This window comes from Xyrauchen texanus, chromosome 1, assembly GCF_025860055.1.
Source record: "Xyrauchen texanus isolate HMW12.3.18 chromosome 1, RBS_HiC_50CHRs, whole genome shotgun sequence".
Taxonomy (NCBI): Eukaryota; Metazoa; Chordata; class Actinopteri; order Cypriniformes; family Catostomidae; genus Xyrauchen; species Xyrauchen texanus.
Window position 1 is genome coordinate 51,414,137 of NC_068276.1, and position 19,384 is coordinate 51,433,520.

Below are 19,384 nucleotides of genomic sequence, written 5' to 3' on the forward strand. Positions count from 1 at the left end.
CCCTGGCTAACCAGGTGAATTTTGATGAGGTGGCTCTAAAAGACATTTTTCAATATGGACTGAATGAGCCAGCCTCATCATTTATGCCTGGTGGTCGCTGCTCTCTCAACCTGGCTCAGTTTATTGACCTCGCCCTACTGTATGCTAGTTCCTCGTTTACGGTGGGGGAGGCAGACACTGAACCATCGCGCCACACCACGGCCCCCGTCTCGAAGCCTACCACGGCCCCAGTCTTGAAGCCTACCACGGCCCCCGTCTTGAAGCCTACCACGGCCCCCGTCTCGAAGCCTACCACGGCCCCCATCTCGAAGCCTACCACGGCCCTAGTCCCGAAGCCTGACACGGCCCTAGTCCTGAAGCCTGACACGGCCCCAGTCCCGAGGCTGGTCACGGCCCCAGTCCCGAAGCCTGACACGGCCCCAGTCCCGAAGCCTGACATGGCCCCAGTCCCGAAGCCTGTCACGGCCCCAGTCCCGAAGCCTGTCACGGCCCCAGTCCCGAAGCCTGACACGGCCCCAGTCCCGAAGCCTGTCACAGCCCCACTCTCGAGGCCTGCCACGGCCAACGAGCCAGCGCCCATGCCCACCACGGCCAACGAGCCAGCGCCCATGCCCGCCACGGCCAACGAGCCAGCGCCCAGGTCTGCCACGGCCAATGAGCCAGCGCCCATGTCTGCCACAGTCAGCGAGCCAGCGCCTGTAGGCTCGACCGCCCCAGAGCCAGCACCTGTAGCCTCGACCGTCCCCATGGCCACGTCCCCTGTTGGCCGAAGACGTAAGAGAAGGAAGAGGGTCCCTTCTCCCCAGTCTCGTCTTGTGCTCAAGACCGCAGAGGTTCCCTCAGAGTCTTCCACGGCTCTACCGACCTCTGCTCCGCCCTCAGAGTCTTCCATGGCTCTGCCGGGTTCTGCTCCGCCCTCAGAGTCTTCCACGACTCTGCCAGCCTCTGCTCCGCTCTTAGAGTCCTTGCGGCCTCCACCTCACGAGCCTCCCAAGGCTCCTCCTCTCGAGCCTCCCAGGGCTTCTCCTCTCGAGCCTCCTAGGGCTCCATTTCTCGAGCCTCCCAGAGCTCTACCTCCCAAGCCCCCCAGGGTTCTGCCTTTCAAGTCTCTCGAGCCTCCCAGAGCTCTACCCCTCAAGCCTCCCAGAGCTCTGCCTCTCAAGCCTCCCAGGGCTTCTCCTCTCGAGTCTTTCAGGGCTCCCCCTCCTTCCAAGCCTCTCAGGGCTTCTCCTCCCGAGTCTTTCAAGGCTCCTCCTCCCAGGCCTCCCAGAGCTCTACCTCCCAAGCCCCCAGGGTTCTGCCTTTCAAGTCTCTCGAGCCTCCCAGAGCTCTACCCCTCGAGCCTCCCAGAGCTCCACCCCTCAAGCCTCTCACGGCTTTGCCTCTCGAGTCTCTCAGGGCTCCTCCCCCTCTCAAGCCTCTCAGGGCTTCCCCTCTCGGGTCTTTTAGGGCTCCTCCTCCCCTCGAGCCTCTCAGGGCTCCGTCCCTCGAGTCTTTCATGGCTCCAACCCTCAAGCCTCTCACGGCTTCGCCTTCTCGAGTCTCTCAGGGCTCCTCCTCCCCTCGAGCCTCTCAGGGCTCCTCCTCCTCTCGAGCATCTCAGGGCTCTGCCCTCCAAGCCTCTCGAGCCTTCCAGGACTCTGCCACTAGAGCCTCCTACGGCTCCGCCTCTCGGGCCTCCTACGGCTCCCCCTCCAGAGCCTCCCACGGCTCCACCTCCCGAGCCTCTCACGGCTCTGCTCCAAAAGACTCCAGAGCTTTCTATGGCTCTGCCTCTCGAGCCTCCTACGGCTCCGCCTCTCGGGCCTCCTATGGCTCTACCCCCCGAGACTACAGAGCCTGCCAGGTCGTCGCCTCGGGGACCTCCCAGGGCGCCACCGTCATGGGCTCCACCTCCTGAGCCTTCCAGGCCTTCGCCCCTAAAGCCTCCTTCGGCTCCACCTCCAGAGCCTTCCAGGCCTCCACCTCCAGAGCCTTCCAGACCTACCCCCCTAAAGCCTCCCTTGGCTCCACCTCCAGAGCCTTCCAGGCCTTCGCTCCTAAAGCCTCCTTCGGCTCCACCTCCAGAGCCTTCCAGGCCTTCGCCCCTAAAACCTCCTTCGGCTCCACCTCCAGAGCCTTCCAGAACCCCACCTCCAGAGCCGCCTACAGTGTCGCCTCTGACGGCACCGCCTTTCACGGCTCAGCCCGGACTTCCTGACCCCCTTCCTGTCCTGTGGCCTCTTCCCTGGCCTCCGAACCCTATTCCTGTCTGGTGGTCACCTTCCAGACCCCCGGACCCAGTCCCTGTCCTCCAGTCGCCTTCCAGACCCCCTGACCCAGTCTTTGCCCTATGGCTGCCCCCTAGATCTCCCGACCACCCGCCTGTCCGCTATGTTCCCCCTGACCTTGCCTTAAAACTGGCCATTGACCCCATGGACTGTCTCTTTTCCCTCTGTGCCCCTTGGACTGCCCTCAATTTTGTTTATGTGTTTTGTGGGTTGTCTGTTCAGGGTTTTTTATTTGTTGGGATCGTCCAGCACCACTTCCCAGAGGTCGCGCTCCTCGCAACTGAGCACGGCCGTCAGGAGCCGTCCGTTTTAGAGGGGGGAGTACTGTCACGAACCCCGCTCCCTCGCTCCACCCCCTCGAGCTTCCACGCTCGTTCCGCCCCCTCGAGCTTGCACGCTCGTTTTGCTCCCTCGAGCTCGCACGCTCATTTTGCTCCCTCGAGCTCGCACGCTCGTTTTGCTCCCTCGAGCTTCCACGCTCGTTTTGCTCCTACGAGCTCTCCTGCTCGTACACTATCTCCCCCCTCGGGCTCACATGCCCGCTCCCAATCGCCAGAACATTATATACACCTGCACTCGTCTCAATCACCACATCATTGTTTACACCTGCACTCGCCTCGATAAATACCACAGCACATTCGTCTCACTCCTGTTGGTGATTGTATTTAGTTTCCCGTGTCCTTGCCCCCCGCTAGTCTCGCCTAGTTTTGAACTCCTCTTGTTTACCCCTTAGCTTGCCAGCTCCCCTTGTTCCCCTGTCTTTGATCCCGCTAGTCCCGTCTAGTTCTACGCCATAGTTGTTAACTGTTTTCCCGGCTTCGACCTCCCGCTCTCGTTGACCACTCTCTCCCGGATTTGCCCCTTCTTTCTATTCTGATTCCCCGGCTCCGACATCACGATCCCCTTTGACGCCTCTTCACTGGATTTGCCCTGTTTGTACTGTTGCCTGCTTTGTTGGAATAAAGCAGTTTCCTCCGACATTGTGACTGTCTCGTCTTGTGTTTGTGTGTGCGGGTTACATAGATATATGCATTTAATATTTAGACCAAAATAAAACAGACCAAAAACATACTGATGACCCATCTTGCACTCAGGGGGCGTGTTCATATTTTTGTCAATAAATAAATGCTTCCTAGATTGAAAATGTCCAGCCCCCTAATACCACCTATGTCTGACTAGCAACTAAAGGCTATTGGATTTGTAAAAATAAAACTAAGAGAGAGAGAGAGAGAGAGAGAGAGAGAGTGCATTGATACATTTTGGGTAATGCAGAATATGGTTGCCTTCTATATACTAATCAGTTAAAAGCCCTCCTCCACTAGCAAAAGCCACTTTTCCATCATTAGGCCAATCAGTTCTCATTGTGGAACCTTGCTGTTCTGAAACTCTGTTACGTTTGTTTTTCCATAATGGTGCTGCGAAATAATGATTAGAATGAACTGACTGAGCAAGTGACCAATCGTGAGTCTTCGTGTCACTAAAGGCATTCCACTTGCATAGATCTCTGCCCTGAGTACAGTTAGCTAACTGTACTGAGAAATCTGTACCAAACCTTATTAGAGTGGAAATGCTACAGGAACTGTTACTCAGTGTGCTTAGAACTGTTCGGCCTGAAAAAAGTCTCATGGTAACAGCTTTAGTTTCAAAAGTGCACTCAGTACTTTTTTCCTCATTAAAAAGTTTTACTCCTAAAGAAATTAATTGTCATTCTGAAACATATGTATAAAATCATGACCACTCACATGATATTTACATTTACATTTATGCATTTGGCAGACACTTTTATCCAAAGTGATTTACAGTGCACTTATTACAGGGGCTATTCACCTGGTGCAACCAGGAGTTAAGTGTCTTGCTCAAGGACACAAGGGTGGTGACTGTGACGATCGAACCAACAATGTTCTAATTACCAGTTATGTGCTTTAGCCCACTACACCACCACCACTACATGGGGCAGGGGCACCACTTTATTCTACATGGGGCAGGGGCACTCATGGGGGCTGCCATTTTAGCATCACATGTCCAGCCGAATACTACTCGCTTTAATCTCAGTATCCGTCTTGTTATTGGACACTTTTGACTCTTGGATTAAATTAATCATGGTTGATTGTGAATAGTGAATTTCTACAATGGCATTTGTAACTGAAAACTACTGATTTTGAATGATGCTGCATCCACACCACTAGGTGTCACTTTAAGAAGACAAGATGACATGAACAAAAGGTTACTGTATGCACCTTTAAAATATACCTTTGTAATATCATGTTTGTATATGTGTACTGTGGTAACACCATGATATTCTTTAATGGTACTTTAGAGTGCAATGCATACACTATGGTAGATGAATATGGTAATCCTAAGTAACAAAATATCTATTAAATCATCATGGTATTATCAGCTATGTAATGATTACATTACTGTACCACCATGGTATTATCTGTGATGGAACGTACTCCTCCCCTCACGTAAGCGCCACCCATTCAATTTGATTTGCTGCCTACAATTAGCATGACTAAAATAATGCAAGTGTGTTTTTTCTGTGCCACCAGTGTTACCAAAGTGAATTGCAAAAATAATGACTTTTGTCAACAGGTTTCCTGAACACTTCCCATCTACCATTTATCAGTAAACAGTCTTGTCTCAAATTCACACCAACTGTTACCAATGTTGCAAATGGTCGGGATGATTAAACAAATAAGAGCGGTGTTCGCCAGTGTTTATACTTTTCAGGAAATCACAAAATGGCTGAAAGTGCTTTTACTTTAACAGTTCCACACCTTAGCTGTAACTTTGAGAGAAGAAATTAGCTGTTTGTGTGTTTCAAACTTTTGTTAGAAATCATGACATTAACACAAGCATAATGATATTTTAGGGTGACGATAAATGGTTATTAAAAAAAAAGTTAATTTTGACACTTTTGTGTATCTCACCTCACATGGCACACGCTTAGGTAGGACCAGTAAAGAGTGAATCGAAGCAAAAGCACCACCAGACAGTTTCTTCTCCACCTTTAACTCCTGGACTGATTTCCCATCCACTGCTGCTGCTTGTCCACCTACAGAAACATGCTGTATTTCTCAATTACTTCTCAAAAACTGCCATGTATAACATTTGAGGAAAAAGGAGATGCTCACACAAATGGGCCTGCATTTCATGAAATCTTTTAGAACTTATAGAAAATATGTTTATTTCTTATAAAACTCAAATAGTTTGGACTCCAAGGTAAATTCTGATTGGATGAGCCACTTTCAAAGCCATGATAAAAAGATGAACACCTTCTGTCCACCTTTTTCCTAAAAGTGTTCCACAATTCATAGCAGATGCTTGTTTATGTTTTCTGGTCTCCAGTGTTTCATTCATATCAGCATATGTTCTTAATGCATTTTTTTTATTTTTTTTTTCAAAACTTGTCAAAAACAAAAAGTAACAAAAAGCTTGTGTGCTGATACTTAATGGAGTCGCTATTACCATTTGACAGTGCCTCATTCTTCAAATTTTAAGGAATGGGTGGATGACACGAAACTATGAACCGAGGTTAGTTGTTGATACCATTAACTACTTTAAGTTGCTATGACAGCCAACAACTCCACAATAATTTATTTTTACTCCAACTAACACTTAAAATAGTTGTTGTTCTCCACTGGGGGCAGTGGTGGCTCAGTGGTTGAGGCTCAGGGTTACTGACCAGAAGATCAGGGGTTCAAGCCCCAGCACCACCAAGATGCCACTGTTGGGCCCTTGAGCAAGGCACTTAACTCCAGGTTGCTCTGGGGGGGATTGTCCCTGTAATAAGTGCACTGTAAGTTGCTTTGGATAAAAGTGTCTGACAAATATGCATAAATGTAAATCTTGAATGCTCCTTTTGGATGTTTTTGCATTGCTTCTTATGAAAACCGGAACTAGAAAACAATCCAGGATCATCATGGCACCACCCAATGGTTCGGCAACCACATAAATCTTTTTTTATTTCAAATTTGAATATTGCTGGAAAATACTGTATTAAAAATGTGTTAGTGGGTGGTTCTTATTCAGATGCAGTTATTGTTGTTGCACTTGCTGTCTCTTTGAAAAGCTACTGGTAATAAGAACGCCAAAGAGAACCTTTCCCCTTTGTTGGCTAAAGTGACCATCTTAACAGCCTCGTAATTGACTTCCAGAGAGGAGATGACCAAGATTTACATATTCAGTGATAAGTACTGAGTTTGACGCATGAGGAAGTGCACACATTTGCATATTGTTTGCTTTATGATGAAGCACCCACCAACACGTTTGAACAAACTGTACCTGAGCTACTGCTGAAAACAATCCCCATAGTAGCACTGTTGCCATTATTACCTGAATAATTTTAATGGCTATGCTTGAAGAGTAATATCTTAGACAAAACTATGAGACAGGTGGAACAAAACACCATGTTCTCTTTGATAATAGCTGTTTATTTGCATGCTGCTTGAATTGCTTGAATGGCAAAAAACAATCATCCCCACTACACAAGAAACCCTGGTTTTAAACCAAAAAATTGTGTAACTCTTCTAATTGATGCGGTAGATACACTCTAATTGCTTTCACCGCTTCTCCCACAGTAGAGAAAATAGTAAACACAATGTCCTCATAGCAACATGTGGCAAACTTTTACTGCCGCAGAATGGATTTCAGAAGAGTTAATAACAAAACTGGTTAAGCAATGGTTTTGTCCTGAGAGATGTGCTCTACAACAAAGAACTCAGGCCTGTCAAGTAGGGTATTATGTGTAGTGTGACTTGTATTTCATAGCAATATAAAATTCCAAGGATCTGAGTTTCAAATAGCAATCTGTGTGCATCATTGGCTTAACCCCAGGGGAAGGGGGGGGGGGGGGTGTAGGTCATGCCGGTGGCACCCTGGCCTGAGGTAATGCCAGGAGGAGTGTGGGGAGGAGGGGGCGGGGCCGGGTTAGAATGTCGCACGCCCGGTCCCCAATCGGCCTGATTGGGCACGCGAGGGATAAAGGCGGCCGGTGACGACAGTTCGAGAGAGAGAGGGAATTACGGGCATGTCCGTCATGTGTGTGTGTTTATGTTCGTGTGTTTTGGTTTTGAGTTTAATTAAATATGATTTATATTGACAAGCCGGTTCTCGACTCCTCCTTGCCCATCTTAACCCCCTTACATTCCCCTAAGGTTATTTAATGAACTAATTTCTTATTATCTCTTCATCTCCAGTATCCTGTTCTTCCCCTGCATCTGCCTCTTTGGGTGGAAAAATAATTCACTTGTCAACAGAGATGATCGATTATGAGTATTACACAAAAATCAGATCTTTCCTGATGGAGAGAGAGAAGTCTAGTAAAAAATAAATAAATAATAAACCCATCTAAATGGGATCAAACAATAAAGGAAATTGTTTAAAATTCATTTTAAAATGTATCAGAAATTTCAGCCTCTGTTAAGTGGAGCAAAAAATGCATGCTGGGCCAAACTGGCTGAAGCAAAAAAACAATTTCAATCAACATGTGTCTGTGTGCATATATGCCCAGTTCTCCAGTATGCCGACGATATTATTCTCAAAAGAACAGCAGACTGTGTTGTAGTTAAGGGAGGATAGTAATTGGCTGTCAGGCTCTGGGAGGGATAATGATGTCTCACACTTGCCAAAAACAGCTCCATCTCTGGTCCTTTCACACTATTCCATAATTACAGTCTCCTAGATCATCAATTATAGAAGCAAAATGTAAACCTGATTAAACTCCCTCCAGTGTTACTTAACCTACAAAACAATCTATTTGTCACAATGTAACTACTGCATGGGAGAAATACCTGCCATTCACCTGGCTGTAACTGCTTGCTAAATGTGAGCTTTCTTGGGCAATTCACTGCCTAGGTCCCATTATTGTTGTTGTTATAATAATTATTATTAATAAATGGGACCTCCTTACCTCACACATCAGGGTTTTTTAGTGCCACAAAATGACACATAAAGAGGCTAACGTTAAAGCTGAAGACTGTTAAAGCTGAAGACATTTATGGCCACTAATGATTTTTAAGCAAGTTTTCTGGAATACTCAGTTTTGCCCTAAACTTATGCCATAGGTTGAGCCATTGTTGCTGCGTCAGGCTGGTCAGGATGCTTTAACAAACAGAGCAATGTTTTGAACAGTGTTTAGATTTTTGGTGGAAATCAGCAAGTTGTCTGTAGTTCTCAACCTACAGAAAATACAGTCTTTGCATACTGTATTAAGATGGGATAGGGGGAAGCATTTTCACAACTGTAATAGCAGAAACTTTCCCTGTGAGACTATTCAAGTCCCCAGAGGTAAACATTTATTAATTTCATATAAATTTTTCAATGCAACTATACAGGCTTACAGTAGGTTTTTTCTATGGGGGACAGTCTCTCTGGAGCAACCTGTAGTTAAGTGCCTTGCTCAAGGGCACAATGATGGTAACTCATGAATCGCTCCCTTTGATTTTTGAAGCTACAACATTTTGGTTACCATCCCAGATCTTTAAAGACCCCATGAAAGTAAGGAACTGCACAGTTTTCTGCCCTATGTTGATGGCTTTTCATACTGAAACTGAAAGTTGGGTAGGGGCATATCAAAGGCTCGTACCTTTTTTTTTACAGCCATAAAACATGATTTGCTGCTTGATTTTCAGCTGCAAATGTTATTAGTTGGAGGGACATTCTCATTATAGAGAGCATTTTATTGGACAAAAATCTGTGTTGTGCAAGATGAGTCATCAATATTTTTGGTACATTTTCCCAGGAGTTAGAGTACTAGTACACTATGTTTCAAATGTTTGGAAACACTAAGACATTTTTGTTCTTGAAAGAAATGTATTAGTTTCTTCACCTCGGATGTATTAAATTGATCAAAAACAATAACATCATTACTGTTTGAAATTGTGTTTTATATTTTTATTTATTTTGAAATTAAATTTTTACCTGTAAAGTTAAAGCCCCATTTTCAACAGTCTAATAAGAAAATATTATGTCTCATAATCCTTAAGAAATGTATCTAATATGGACATTTGGCATTCAAGAAACATTTCTTATTATTAGAACAGTTGAAAACAGTTGTTCAATGAACAATGAAGTGTGGCAATTGCGATGCAGTATCTTTTTACAGTAGTATTATGCTGTAGTATTGAGTATACTTAATTTCTTGCAAGTCACTTTCCACTTGCAAGTCAAATTTTGGTTTTAAAATTGGCCAAAAAGAAACAAATCTGTAGAAATTCATCAGTCTATTGTTCTTTTGAGAGTTGAGAGGCTATTCCATGCAAACTGGATCTAACCATGAAAGATAGGGAATGCAGTCCAGATGCACAACAAAACGAAGGCAAGAACATCCGAGTCTCTCTCTAGTTTGAGAAACAGACACCTCACAGGTCCTAAACTGAAACCTACAATGACCAGTACTTCCAACAGTTTTATCTGCAACAGTGACTAGAAGACTCTGGGATGTCTGCATTTTAGACTATCAAAGAAATGCTACAACTGAAACTGGCAAATAAGAAGGCAAGGGAAGAACATGCAAAAGAATGTAAAGACTGAGTTGTAAGTGATTAGAAATTAGTATTATGGATGGATGAAACAAAATCTGATGTGTTGCACTGTTGTTAGAAAAGATTAGTTGGATAATCCCTGAGAAGTGACCTACAAGCCAATTACATCTTAGGGAATTGCTGCAGAAAGCATGGATAAAACTTTACCTGATGGGTGTTTGAAGAATGCGCTTGCATGGAAAAGACCAGGTTGACACATGTCATAGGATGGAGCCCAACAACAAGTCAATACAGCGGAAAGAGTTTACCATTTCTGATACACATTTATACACACCGATGTGAAATAATTTTACGTAAGAGGGTAACCCAAGTATTGCAGTGCAATTCTGCTGCAGGTTGCGATAGAAATTTAGGTTGCTGTGGACAAAGCTACTTACTGAGTGAGGCGCATGTATATGGGAGTAAAGTGTATGCCGCTTAAACAGTGCATGTAAACAGGATTGCTGTTTTCTCGCAATAAGACGCTTTCTTGTGTCAATGTAAGTGTAGTCATTGCAGGAAGTGGAGGATTATTGGAATAAAAAGTTTTAACAATAAATGTCTTTACTAATCTTAATCAGTTTAATACCTCCCTATAAAAAAAATTATCATTTTCTTTCACAAACATGAACATTTCTTTGTGTTTCCAAATTTCTGAGGGGTAGTTTAGATGGCTTCAAAGCTAATAAAAGAATGGACCAAAAGTCACAAAAATCAAATTTTGATATCATGGGGTCTTTATCTGGCCCTGCGATGGACTGGCGACCTGTCCAGGGTGTCCCCCGCCTTTCGCCCAATGTTAGCTGGGATAGGCTCCAGCCCCCCGCGACCCTGTACACAGGATAAGCGGTTGACGATGGATGGATGGATGGATGGGGTCTTTATCTACTAAGCCATATCTAACCTCATGATTTACACCAAACCCCTTCCAAAGTTCCCTAATCCTCACCTTTGTTTACAATCTCTGCCACTGCCATGCAGTACTCCTGGGGCTCCTGCTCACTGGAAATCTGGAGAAACTTCTCACCCCTCAGAGGAACCAGTTCCAGCAGAGGATCCAGACTTTCCACTCCACACAGGAGAATCACCACACGGGTTTCCGGTCGCAACACACGAGCCAAGAAGAACCTATGAAGCTGGCATAGCCCCTCCAGCATGCCCCGTGACAGAATAAGCAGCTTGCACTTGTAACCCCCCAGCTGCAGGAAGTCATCCTGGCGACTGGTCACCATAGCAATATCATAACAACAGATGCCAGCTTCAGGAATAGGGCCTACCAGGTGGAAGCGCAGGTATGATGCCCACTGCTCCGCCTCTGACTCATAGATGATCAGGAGATCTTTAGCTTAAAAAAAATATAAAAAATTGAAAATGAGATAAGTACAAGTCAATAATCTTAATAAGTGTTCTATATATCCTCCATGGTGACCAAATATCTTTTCATTTAAACATTTGTGAATTTTTTCTTGCAAATTGTGGAATAAATATAAAATTATTAGTTTAAGTTTTCTATTCTATTATTTAATTTTGATATTTGGCTTTTAACCTATTTAGTTTTATGCAGATACTTCATGGGCAGGTGTATGGTAGCACCAAGGGCGTAGGTTTGGTTTGAAAGATTGAGGGGACATATTGCAAGAATAAATCTTGGAAAATCTATTCATTTCAAGTATTGGATGTAAAATACCAATGGAAATATGCCCCTCTAATCTCCAGAAATTTCTTTTAATATTTTTTTTAACAAATGAATTGGTGATTGGTGCATCCTACACAGTGCAGATAAAAGTACTATTTGCCACGAGACAACACAGTTTATGAGCTGTTTCACAAGGAGTAGGACAATAATTTACAAATCAATAATTATAATAAGGACCTTTAATAGTTGTTAAAATGAAAATAAAATCAGAGTTAAATTATTTTCTCTGTGTTAAAAATTGCCCAAATGTTGGTCTGGACATTTCCAATTGTCTGAAAGTTGGTAAGATATCATCCCTAACTAAATCTACACCTATGGACTGCACAGTTTTATTATAATACACTTTACACACTGTTACACTAAGTTTGTGACTGTTTCTTGTGACGCAGAGTGCACATTCAAATTATAGTTACGCAGTATGTTTCCATTTATACCTGTTTTTTGCAACTACAATGGGGTTTAAGCATGTATTCATTCAGTTTAAGCAAATGAATGTTCAATAAATCATGCATCACATTTGTTGTTTTGTTGTAATACACCATGTGACATCTTTATGAAACCTCTTTAAAGTCAACCAAATGTTATGTATCAGGTCACTGAGGTTAACTGAACAACTAATTAACAACAAGTTAAAGACAAACATAAACAAGATTAGAGAGGGTAAACTCACATGTATTGCTCATCTCTCTGTCTCTGTGCCGATGTGTGCTGTTAAATTCTGTGATGGGAGGGTGTTTCATAAAACACAGGCACCTTTGTCCACCTTGCCCAATCTATTCACAGGCTGTTAGTTTCCGTGTCATAGATACACAGGTGTGTGAATATGATTGCAGCTTCCCTTTTTAACTTCATTTCACTCATACAAGCACACTTATATATTTACAATTTGATTATTTTAATCTGGAATTTTTTTAAATTAGAAACTATTCTTAACCAAAAATTAAATATGCTGTTTGCACTTTTCAATATCCACATTTTACATTTACATTTATGCATTTGGCAGACGCTTTTATCCAAAGCGACTTACAGTGCACTTATTACAGGGACAATCCCCCCGGAGCAACCTGGAGTTTAATGCCTTGCTCAAGGACACAATGGTGGTGGCTGTGGGGGTTGAACCAGCAACCTTCTGATTACCAGTTATGTGCTTTAGCCCACTACGCCACCACTCCAAATTGTAATATTTTGTAGAGCCACATTTTGTTGCAACAGAAGCTTCTGTGATTTTGTGAATTTTATATATTGTGTTCAATGTATATAAGTATGTCAATAAAATTGAAGTGGGTAACTTTTCTGTGTTAAAACACCTATCCCAGCCTAAAATGTAGAGACAACTATAAGTAAGCCAATCATAGGTTGATTTTTATTTGTATTTATTTTTAATCTTCAAAAACTGTAGACACTGTGGGATCTATTTTCGTGAGTGAGCAAAGCACATCACTATGCGCTACGACCGTACATCTTATCCAATTTTTGTGAGAGCGCTAATTCTAAGTGCATTTTTTTTTTCCAGTGCAAATGGGCATGGGTGGGAGTGTTTGTGCTATTGTAGGTGTATACACGCAAACTGTGGGTGTATTGAATGTAAATGAAATGGCACAAAGTGTGGCCATTGTGCTAAGATGTTTCAATACCACCTCTTAACTCAGAGCAAAGTTAAAATTCAGTTGCTGCATTTGTAGTTTGGAGATACCAGCAGGTGGTAATAAAGTTAAAATTCTGATAGTATGGAGCATCTAAGTGCAATTTCCGTGCCAGCGCAAAGCGCAAGTGGACTGTATGCAATGAATTAGAAGAATTGAAAATTACGTTCTTTTGAGCATATTACAATAACAGTGACACGCTTCATTTATACAAAAGGAAAAAGTGATTCTAATCAGAATTTGGATATAGGCTCTGTTAAATTACAGAGAATGTAATTATTATTAATCATTTTCATCTACTGACATAAATAATGGCTAGATTTAACAGTTATTGTATCGGCAACAACAATCCCCTTATAAAAAGGTGTCAGTCCATTCAGTTGAATCTTGTTGGAATCCATTAAAAACAAAGTCCAAACCCAGACCTCCAGCTCGTCTTAAAATGGATCCAGCAACGTTTCTCCAGACCAGATCCTCTGGACCTGTTAAAAGTCTTTGAATGAACTGCAAGCGAAAGGTTGCTCCTCTGCTGACCAGGTGTATCAGTCCCCGTCCCCCTTCCTCTCGGGGATGATAGAGTACACTCTGCGGTATCCAGTGAAGTTTAGTCCAGAAAAAGTCCACTATTACAGCCTGCAGTTTTGTGAGAAGTCCACTTGGCGGCTCAGTACACGCCAGACGATGCCAGAACATTGAAGCCACCAGATTATTAATGATTGTCACACGTCCTCTAAAGGACATTTTTGGCCACAACCATCTCCATTTTTCCAGACGTCCTTTTGTTTTTTCCAAAACCCCTTCCCAGTTTTTTTTCAACATTGAATCATCCCCAAGATAAACACCCAAATATTTAAAACCACTTTTCTTCCACTCAAGTCCAGCCGGTAGTTTAGGAAGACATCTACCTTCCCATTTTCCACCTACTATGGCTTCACTCTTACCCCAGTTTACTTTAGCTGAAGACAATTGACCAAACTCATTTAAAATTACCTGTAAAGTGTTTACTTCTTCTTGATTTTTTATCATAACCACAATATCATCAGCATAAGCTGATAACTTAATCTTACACTCAGATTGCGGTATACTCCACCCATCAATGTTTGCACTAATCCTTAACAGCAGAGGTTCAATGGCTAAAGCATACAACATGCCAGAAAGTGCACACCATTGTCTAACACCTCTTGTAACTTTAAAAGGAACACTCAACCCTTCATTAATTTTGAGTATACTCTCAATGTTTGCATACAACACCCCAATCATTTTAATAAAAGCCAGGCTGAAACCAAACTCACTCAGAGTCTTCCAGAGGCACTTATGCTCAACACGGTCAAAGGCCTTTTCCTGGTCTAAGGAAATAAGGCCAAAATCTAAACCCAATGATCCAGAGGCGTCCAAAATATCTCTAATTAAATGAATGTTGTCAAAGATCGATCTGTTGGGAACACAGTATGTCTGGTCTATATGTATGACCCCACCAATCACTTCTCTCAACCTGACTGCTAAGGCTTTAGATAGGATTTTAAAATCAGAGCATAAGAGTGACACAGGTCGCCAGTTCTTTATGTCTCTGAGGTCTCCTTTTTTCAGTAACAGGGTGATCACTGCTCCCTGGCAGCTTGTCTGCAGCGACCCTCTGGTCAAGCTGTCATTGATCACCTCCAGAAGATCATCACCCAAAACTGCCCAGAGTGACTTATAAAACTCAACAGGAATTCCGTCGATCCCTGGAGCTTTCCCGCACTCCATACTCTTTAGGGCGTTATACAGCTCACCTTTCGTAAAAGGTTTTTCCAGCTCAGTGTTTGCTTCATCCGAAACTTTAGGTAGACTCACATAAAACTTACTGGCTATATCCTTCACCTCCACGTGACCACTCTTATACAACTCTGAATAAAAACCTACTGCTCTTTTTCTTATTTCCTTAGCCTCTATAATTTCTGTGCCTGATTCAGATAACAAGGAATGCATGTTTCTATTTTGCCCATTTTTCTTTTCAAGTCCAAAAAAGAAACTGGTTGGGCCATCCATCTGTGCAACACTCTGAAAACGCGAGCGTACCAGAGCACCCTGTGCTTTAACCCCCAACAAATCATCTAAAATTTTCTTTTTATCCTTTAAAACTTTGACACATTCTCTGTCTCTAACAGATTCCATTAAATTTTGCATTTCAATTATCTCTTTCTCTAGATCTTTCAGAGATCGGGAAATGTCTCTCGAAGCATTGAAAGTATACATACGGCACAGTTGCTGTATCTCTATTTTTGCAAAGTCCCACCATTGTTGTAAAGAATCAAAGGATGACTTCTTATTCTTAAACTGTTGCCAAAAATGGCCAAACACCTCACAAAAAAAATTATCTTGCAATAAAACCGTATTAAAATGCCAATAAGCACTTCTTGGCTTTACATTAGTGATAAAAACATTACAACTGACTAAACCATGATCTGAGAAGCCTACAGGAGAAATTGCACATTGTTTAATAATATTAAAGTGATGTTTAAAACAGTACCACCTGTCTAGCCTAGAAATTGTCACATAATGTTCCCTCACTTGTGTCCATGTGTACTGCCTCTGTGTTTTATTTAAAACCCTCCAAATGTCATACAACTCACATTCATTTAGAATTTGTTTTAAAACACACTGTGAAGGCATATGTGGTTCTTTGTGATTCCTATAAATTTTATCGTCTTCTGTGCAATTGAAATCACCCCCTAGAAATAAAAACTCTTCAGATTTACAGCTTACAATATCTCTAACTTTGTTTAAAAACAACACTCTTTCACTTCCCAATACTGGGGCATACACATTTATAAATACAACCGTAAAAAGTTCAAACTCGAGCCGTAATTTCAACAACTGTCCCCCGACTACATGCTCTACTTCACATGAGACTGGATTTACATTATTTCTTAGTAAAATTGCTACACCTCCACTAGTGGTAGTCTTATGGCTCACGATCACCTTTCCTTCCCATTCCATCATCCATTCACTTTCATTTTTTACATCACTGTGTGTTTCTTGAAGAAACATAACATCAATCTTTTTTTGTCTTATCAACTCATAAATTATTGCTCTTTTCCTAGAGTCCCTTGCACCATTCACGTTCAGGCTGCCCAGTCTCAAATTACTCATAAATAAATGAGAAAAAAAAAGAAACTGTACAAAACAAAAACAAGAAATTGACAAAGAAAAAAGAAAAATTAAACACTTCCTTTTCATCATTTAACATACTGGATCTCAACTTTTGAACAATTTTCTTTAACCTATATACTTCCTGTTCTGTGAGACCCCCCAACCCAACTTCCTTCATTGACATTCTTGCAGCCTCTATGAACATTTCAGAATCAGGAAAAAAACTCTTGCACTTGAACCCCCTTCATGCCTTTTGTGTTCTGCAAAAAAGATTTAATTTTTTCAAGGGTGTAAGCACTCCTTCCTGATCTTCTCTGAGAGACTGAGTCAACTGAACTTACAGACTCACACTCACTCTCTGTTACAGACTCATCTGAGTTACTGTGATCAATGTCAGGCATGTTTTCTTTTTCCTTTGTATGCTCATCTTGAACCTGCTCTTTCTTAGCTTTTTTTCCTCTACTTTTTCCACTTGTCTTTCTCTTTAAAGTCGGTGTTTTAAACAGATTGTCATCCTCCGCCATATCAATGTCTCCTGAGACTTCTACATTCACAACAGGGCCAGCAGCATCAAATTCTTTTTCAATTTCCTCTTCTCCTACCTCTTCCTCATTACTCCTATTTTTCTTTTTGATTAGTTTGTTCACCCTTTTCAAGCACTTCCCCTCCTTTATCCTGATTTTCATTCTCCACGTTATCTTTCTGTCCCTCACCTTCAACATTATTCTGTACTGCACCGTGTTCCACATTCTCAGGACACGCACGAGCAAGATGTCCTCCTTGTCCACATTTAAAACACTTCATTGTCTCTGATGTAGCGTAAATCACAACTTTATTGCGAGATTCAACTCCGCACTCTCGTTGTTCAGAATCATATACACCTGCCGCCGGAAAGAAACAACATGCTTCAACTGCGCAGATTTGCAATTTAAGGTGATTTTTTTTAAACTGCGAAACAATTTTTCCGTGCCTGGCCAGTTCTCTTTATATCACTTCATCCTTTATAAAAGGCGGAACATTCGACAACAAGATCTTTTTCGTCGGTTGCAGCAAAGGCATTACCGGTGTGTATGACTCATTTAACACAATTCCACTCGCGACTATTTCAGTAACCTTGTTCACGTTATCTAGGAACAAAACAATCGCACTTTTCATCCTAGATGCCAACAAGATACTCCTATATCCCACAACTTGAGCAACTGCTATGCTGCAGTCCTCTATAGAGCAACACTCCGCGGGGATAACTTTTATGCCATTCCTCCGCGTCAGCTTATCAAGCTGTACGCTCTCCGACGCTGCCATCTCTGACAGCACACGCTGAACAGCAGCGTTTTACTTTCCCTAACTCCAGCAAAACCTCCACAAATACCCCAACAACTATGCCAAAGAAAGAAGAAAAGATAGAAAACTCACACAGCCCGCAGACCAACGCTCTCGCACTCCACACACTCCACACCCGTTCAGTTCAGACGCTCACGCATGCGCACAGAGAGAGAGAGAGAGAGAGAGAGAGAGAGAGATGAGCTGTGTGTGTGGGTGTCTGTGGATTTTGCTGCAAAGCACTCATTGTGTTTTGTTTAAGTTCATTTGTGTCATTAAAAGGTGATGTTGACTGCTCAGCCAGTTCCCAACTCCTTCTTGCCCATCTTGTGAACACATTACACAGGCCTACAGACACATTCTGCTGAGGCAGGTTAGCTCTGTATCCCAGCTGGCTTGCTTGTGCTCTTTCTCAGGGCAGTGCCGGTGAAAACGTGCTGCCATCGCTAACCCAGTTTCCTCCCGTAGAGTGGAGACAAAGCCAGCTGGGAGGAAGCATCTCCAGCGGCCTGGACCCGAGGGTTGGTTACACCAGTGATCAGAGACCAAACCCTGTGTCCTCTGTGTCCAGGATGTGCCAATTCTGCACCCAGAGGTACAGAATCTCCTTGCCAAAAATGCAATAGAGAGCGTAACGACAGGTGACAAATAGAAAGGCTTGTACCATCACAACCATATTCTGATCGCAAAAAGATCGTTAGGTTGCGGGCCTGTTCTGGACTTGAGACCCTTTAATTGGACACTCAGGAAGTCTCCATTTAAGATGAAGACACATCATGTCTCATGTCCAGCTTCTGGACTTGTTTGTGTCAGTCGACATGAAAGATGCATACTTTCATGTGCAAATTGCCTGTTCTTTGATCAGCTATCGAGGATAAAGCATTCCAGTTCAAGGTCCTTCGCTTCGGTTTGTCCCTGGCCCCTTGAACATTCACAAAATGCACTGATGTGGTGCTCCCTCTGCAGAAGCGGAGCAGCATCTGCGTATTGAATTACTGGATAAATAACAATTGGTTGCTGCTAGCTCAATCTGAGGTACAGGTGTGAAAGCATAGAGATCTATTGTTTACGCATTTGGAGCAGTTGGGCCTCAGGGTAAACTCGACAATGTTCATGTTGTAAACTCGACAATGTTCATTCCTTCCTAGTAATGAAACTCGACTCAGTAGCCATGTCTGCACACCTGACTGATGAATAGCTCCAATCATCATGCTTGGCAAAATGGTCACCTTTGCATTGTTAGTATAATTAGTGACATTGTTGTTTAGTCACACTCCCTATTTGGAGGAGAGACAAGTTTTATTGGAAAGATCTGACACTCTGTGACAAACTGTGTGGCACATAAATCACCTGTAACTGCTTTTAGTCCTCTTGGTTCTGAAAAACTTTCAATCAGAGGTGCAAGGGTCTCACATTCGATTCCTTCTGCTCCCACTATGGAAAGTTTTCTTGATGATTGATCTTGCCTCGCAAACTCGAGGCAAGATATTAAGAGACGTCTAGACTGCATGTCTGGCCTCTGAACGGGGCTCATCTGATGCAATAGGGTTGTCGCAGCTGGTGCTAGGCCCAATACTAAGGGCCAGGACCCCCTCAAGTAGGCAGCTGTATGCCTTAAAATGGTGACATATGCTGATTGGTGTCCCTCCCTGAGTGAGGACCTAACGCTTTGCCATATGCAGATAATACTATCATTTCTGCAAGAGTATTTGGATGCAGGACTTACACCATCCACACCCAAAGTATACATTGCTGTCATATTGGCCGGTCATGACCTCTTTGAGGGATTGTCTGTAGGCA

At 43.0% G+C, this 19,384-nt stretch overlaps 1 protein-coding gene across 4 annotated transcripts in view; it reads right to left on the reverse strand.

Moving 5' to 3' along the window:
- Nucleotides 1-19,384, reverse strand: part of LOC127647676 (B-cell scaffold protein with ankyrin repeats-like) — a 96,101-nt gene that overhangs the window by 63,824 nt on the left and 12,893 nt on the right. For 2 of the 4 annotated variants that reach the window (XM_052132091.1, XM_052132083.1), the window contains 2 exons: nt 10,743-11,138; nt 5,201-5,325 (listed from right to left, as the gene is read on the reverse strand). In XM_052132091.1, the coding sequence (XP_051988051.1) occupies nt 5,201-5,325; nt 10,743-11,138 (521 nt within the window). Of the gene's footprint in view, nt 1-5,200; nt 5,326-10,742; nt 11,139-12,159; nt 12,205-19,384 lie in introns of those variants that run through there. The other 2 variants (XM_052132100.1, XM_052132109.1) reach the window with 2 other exon arrangements.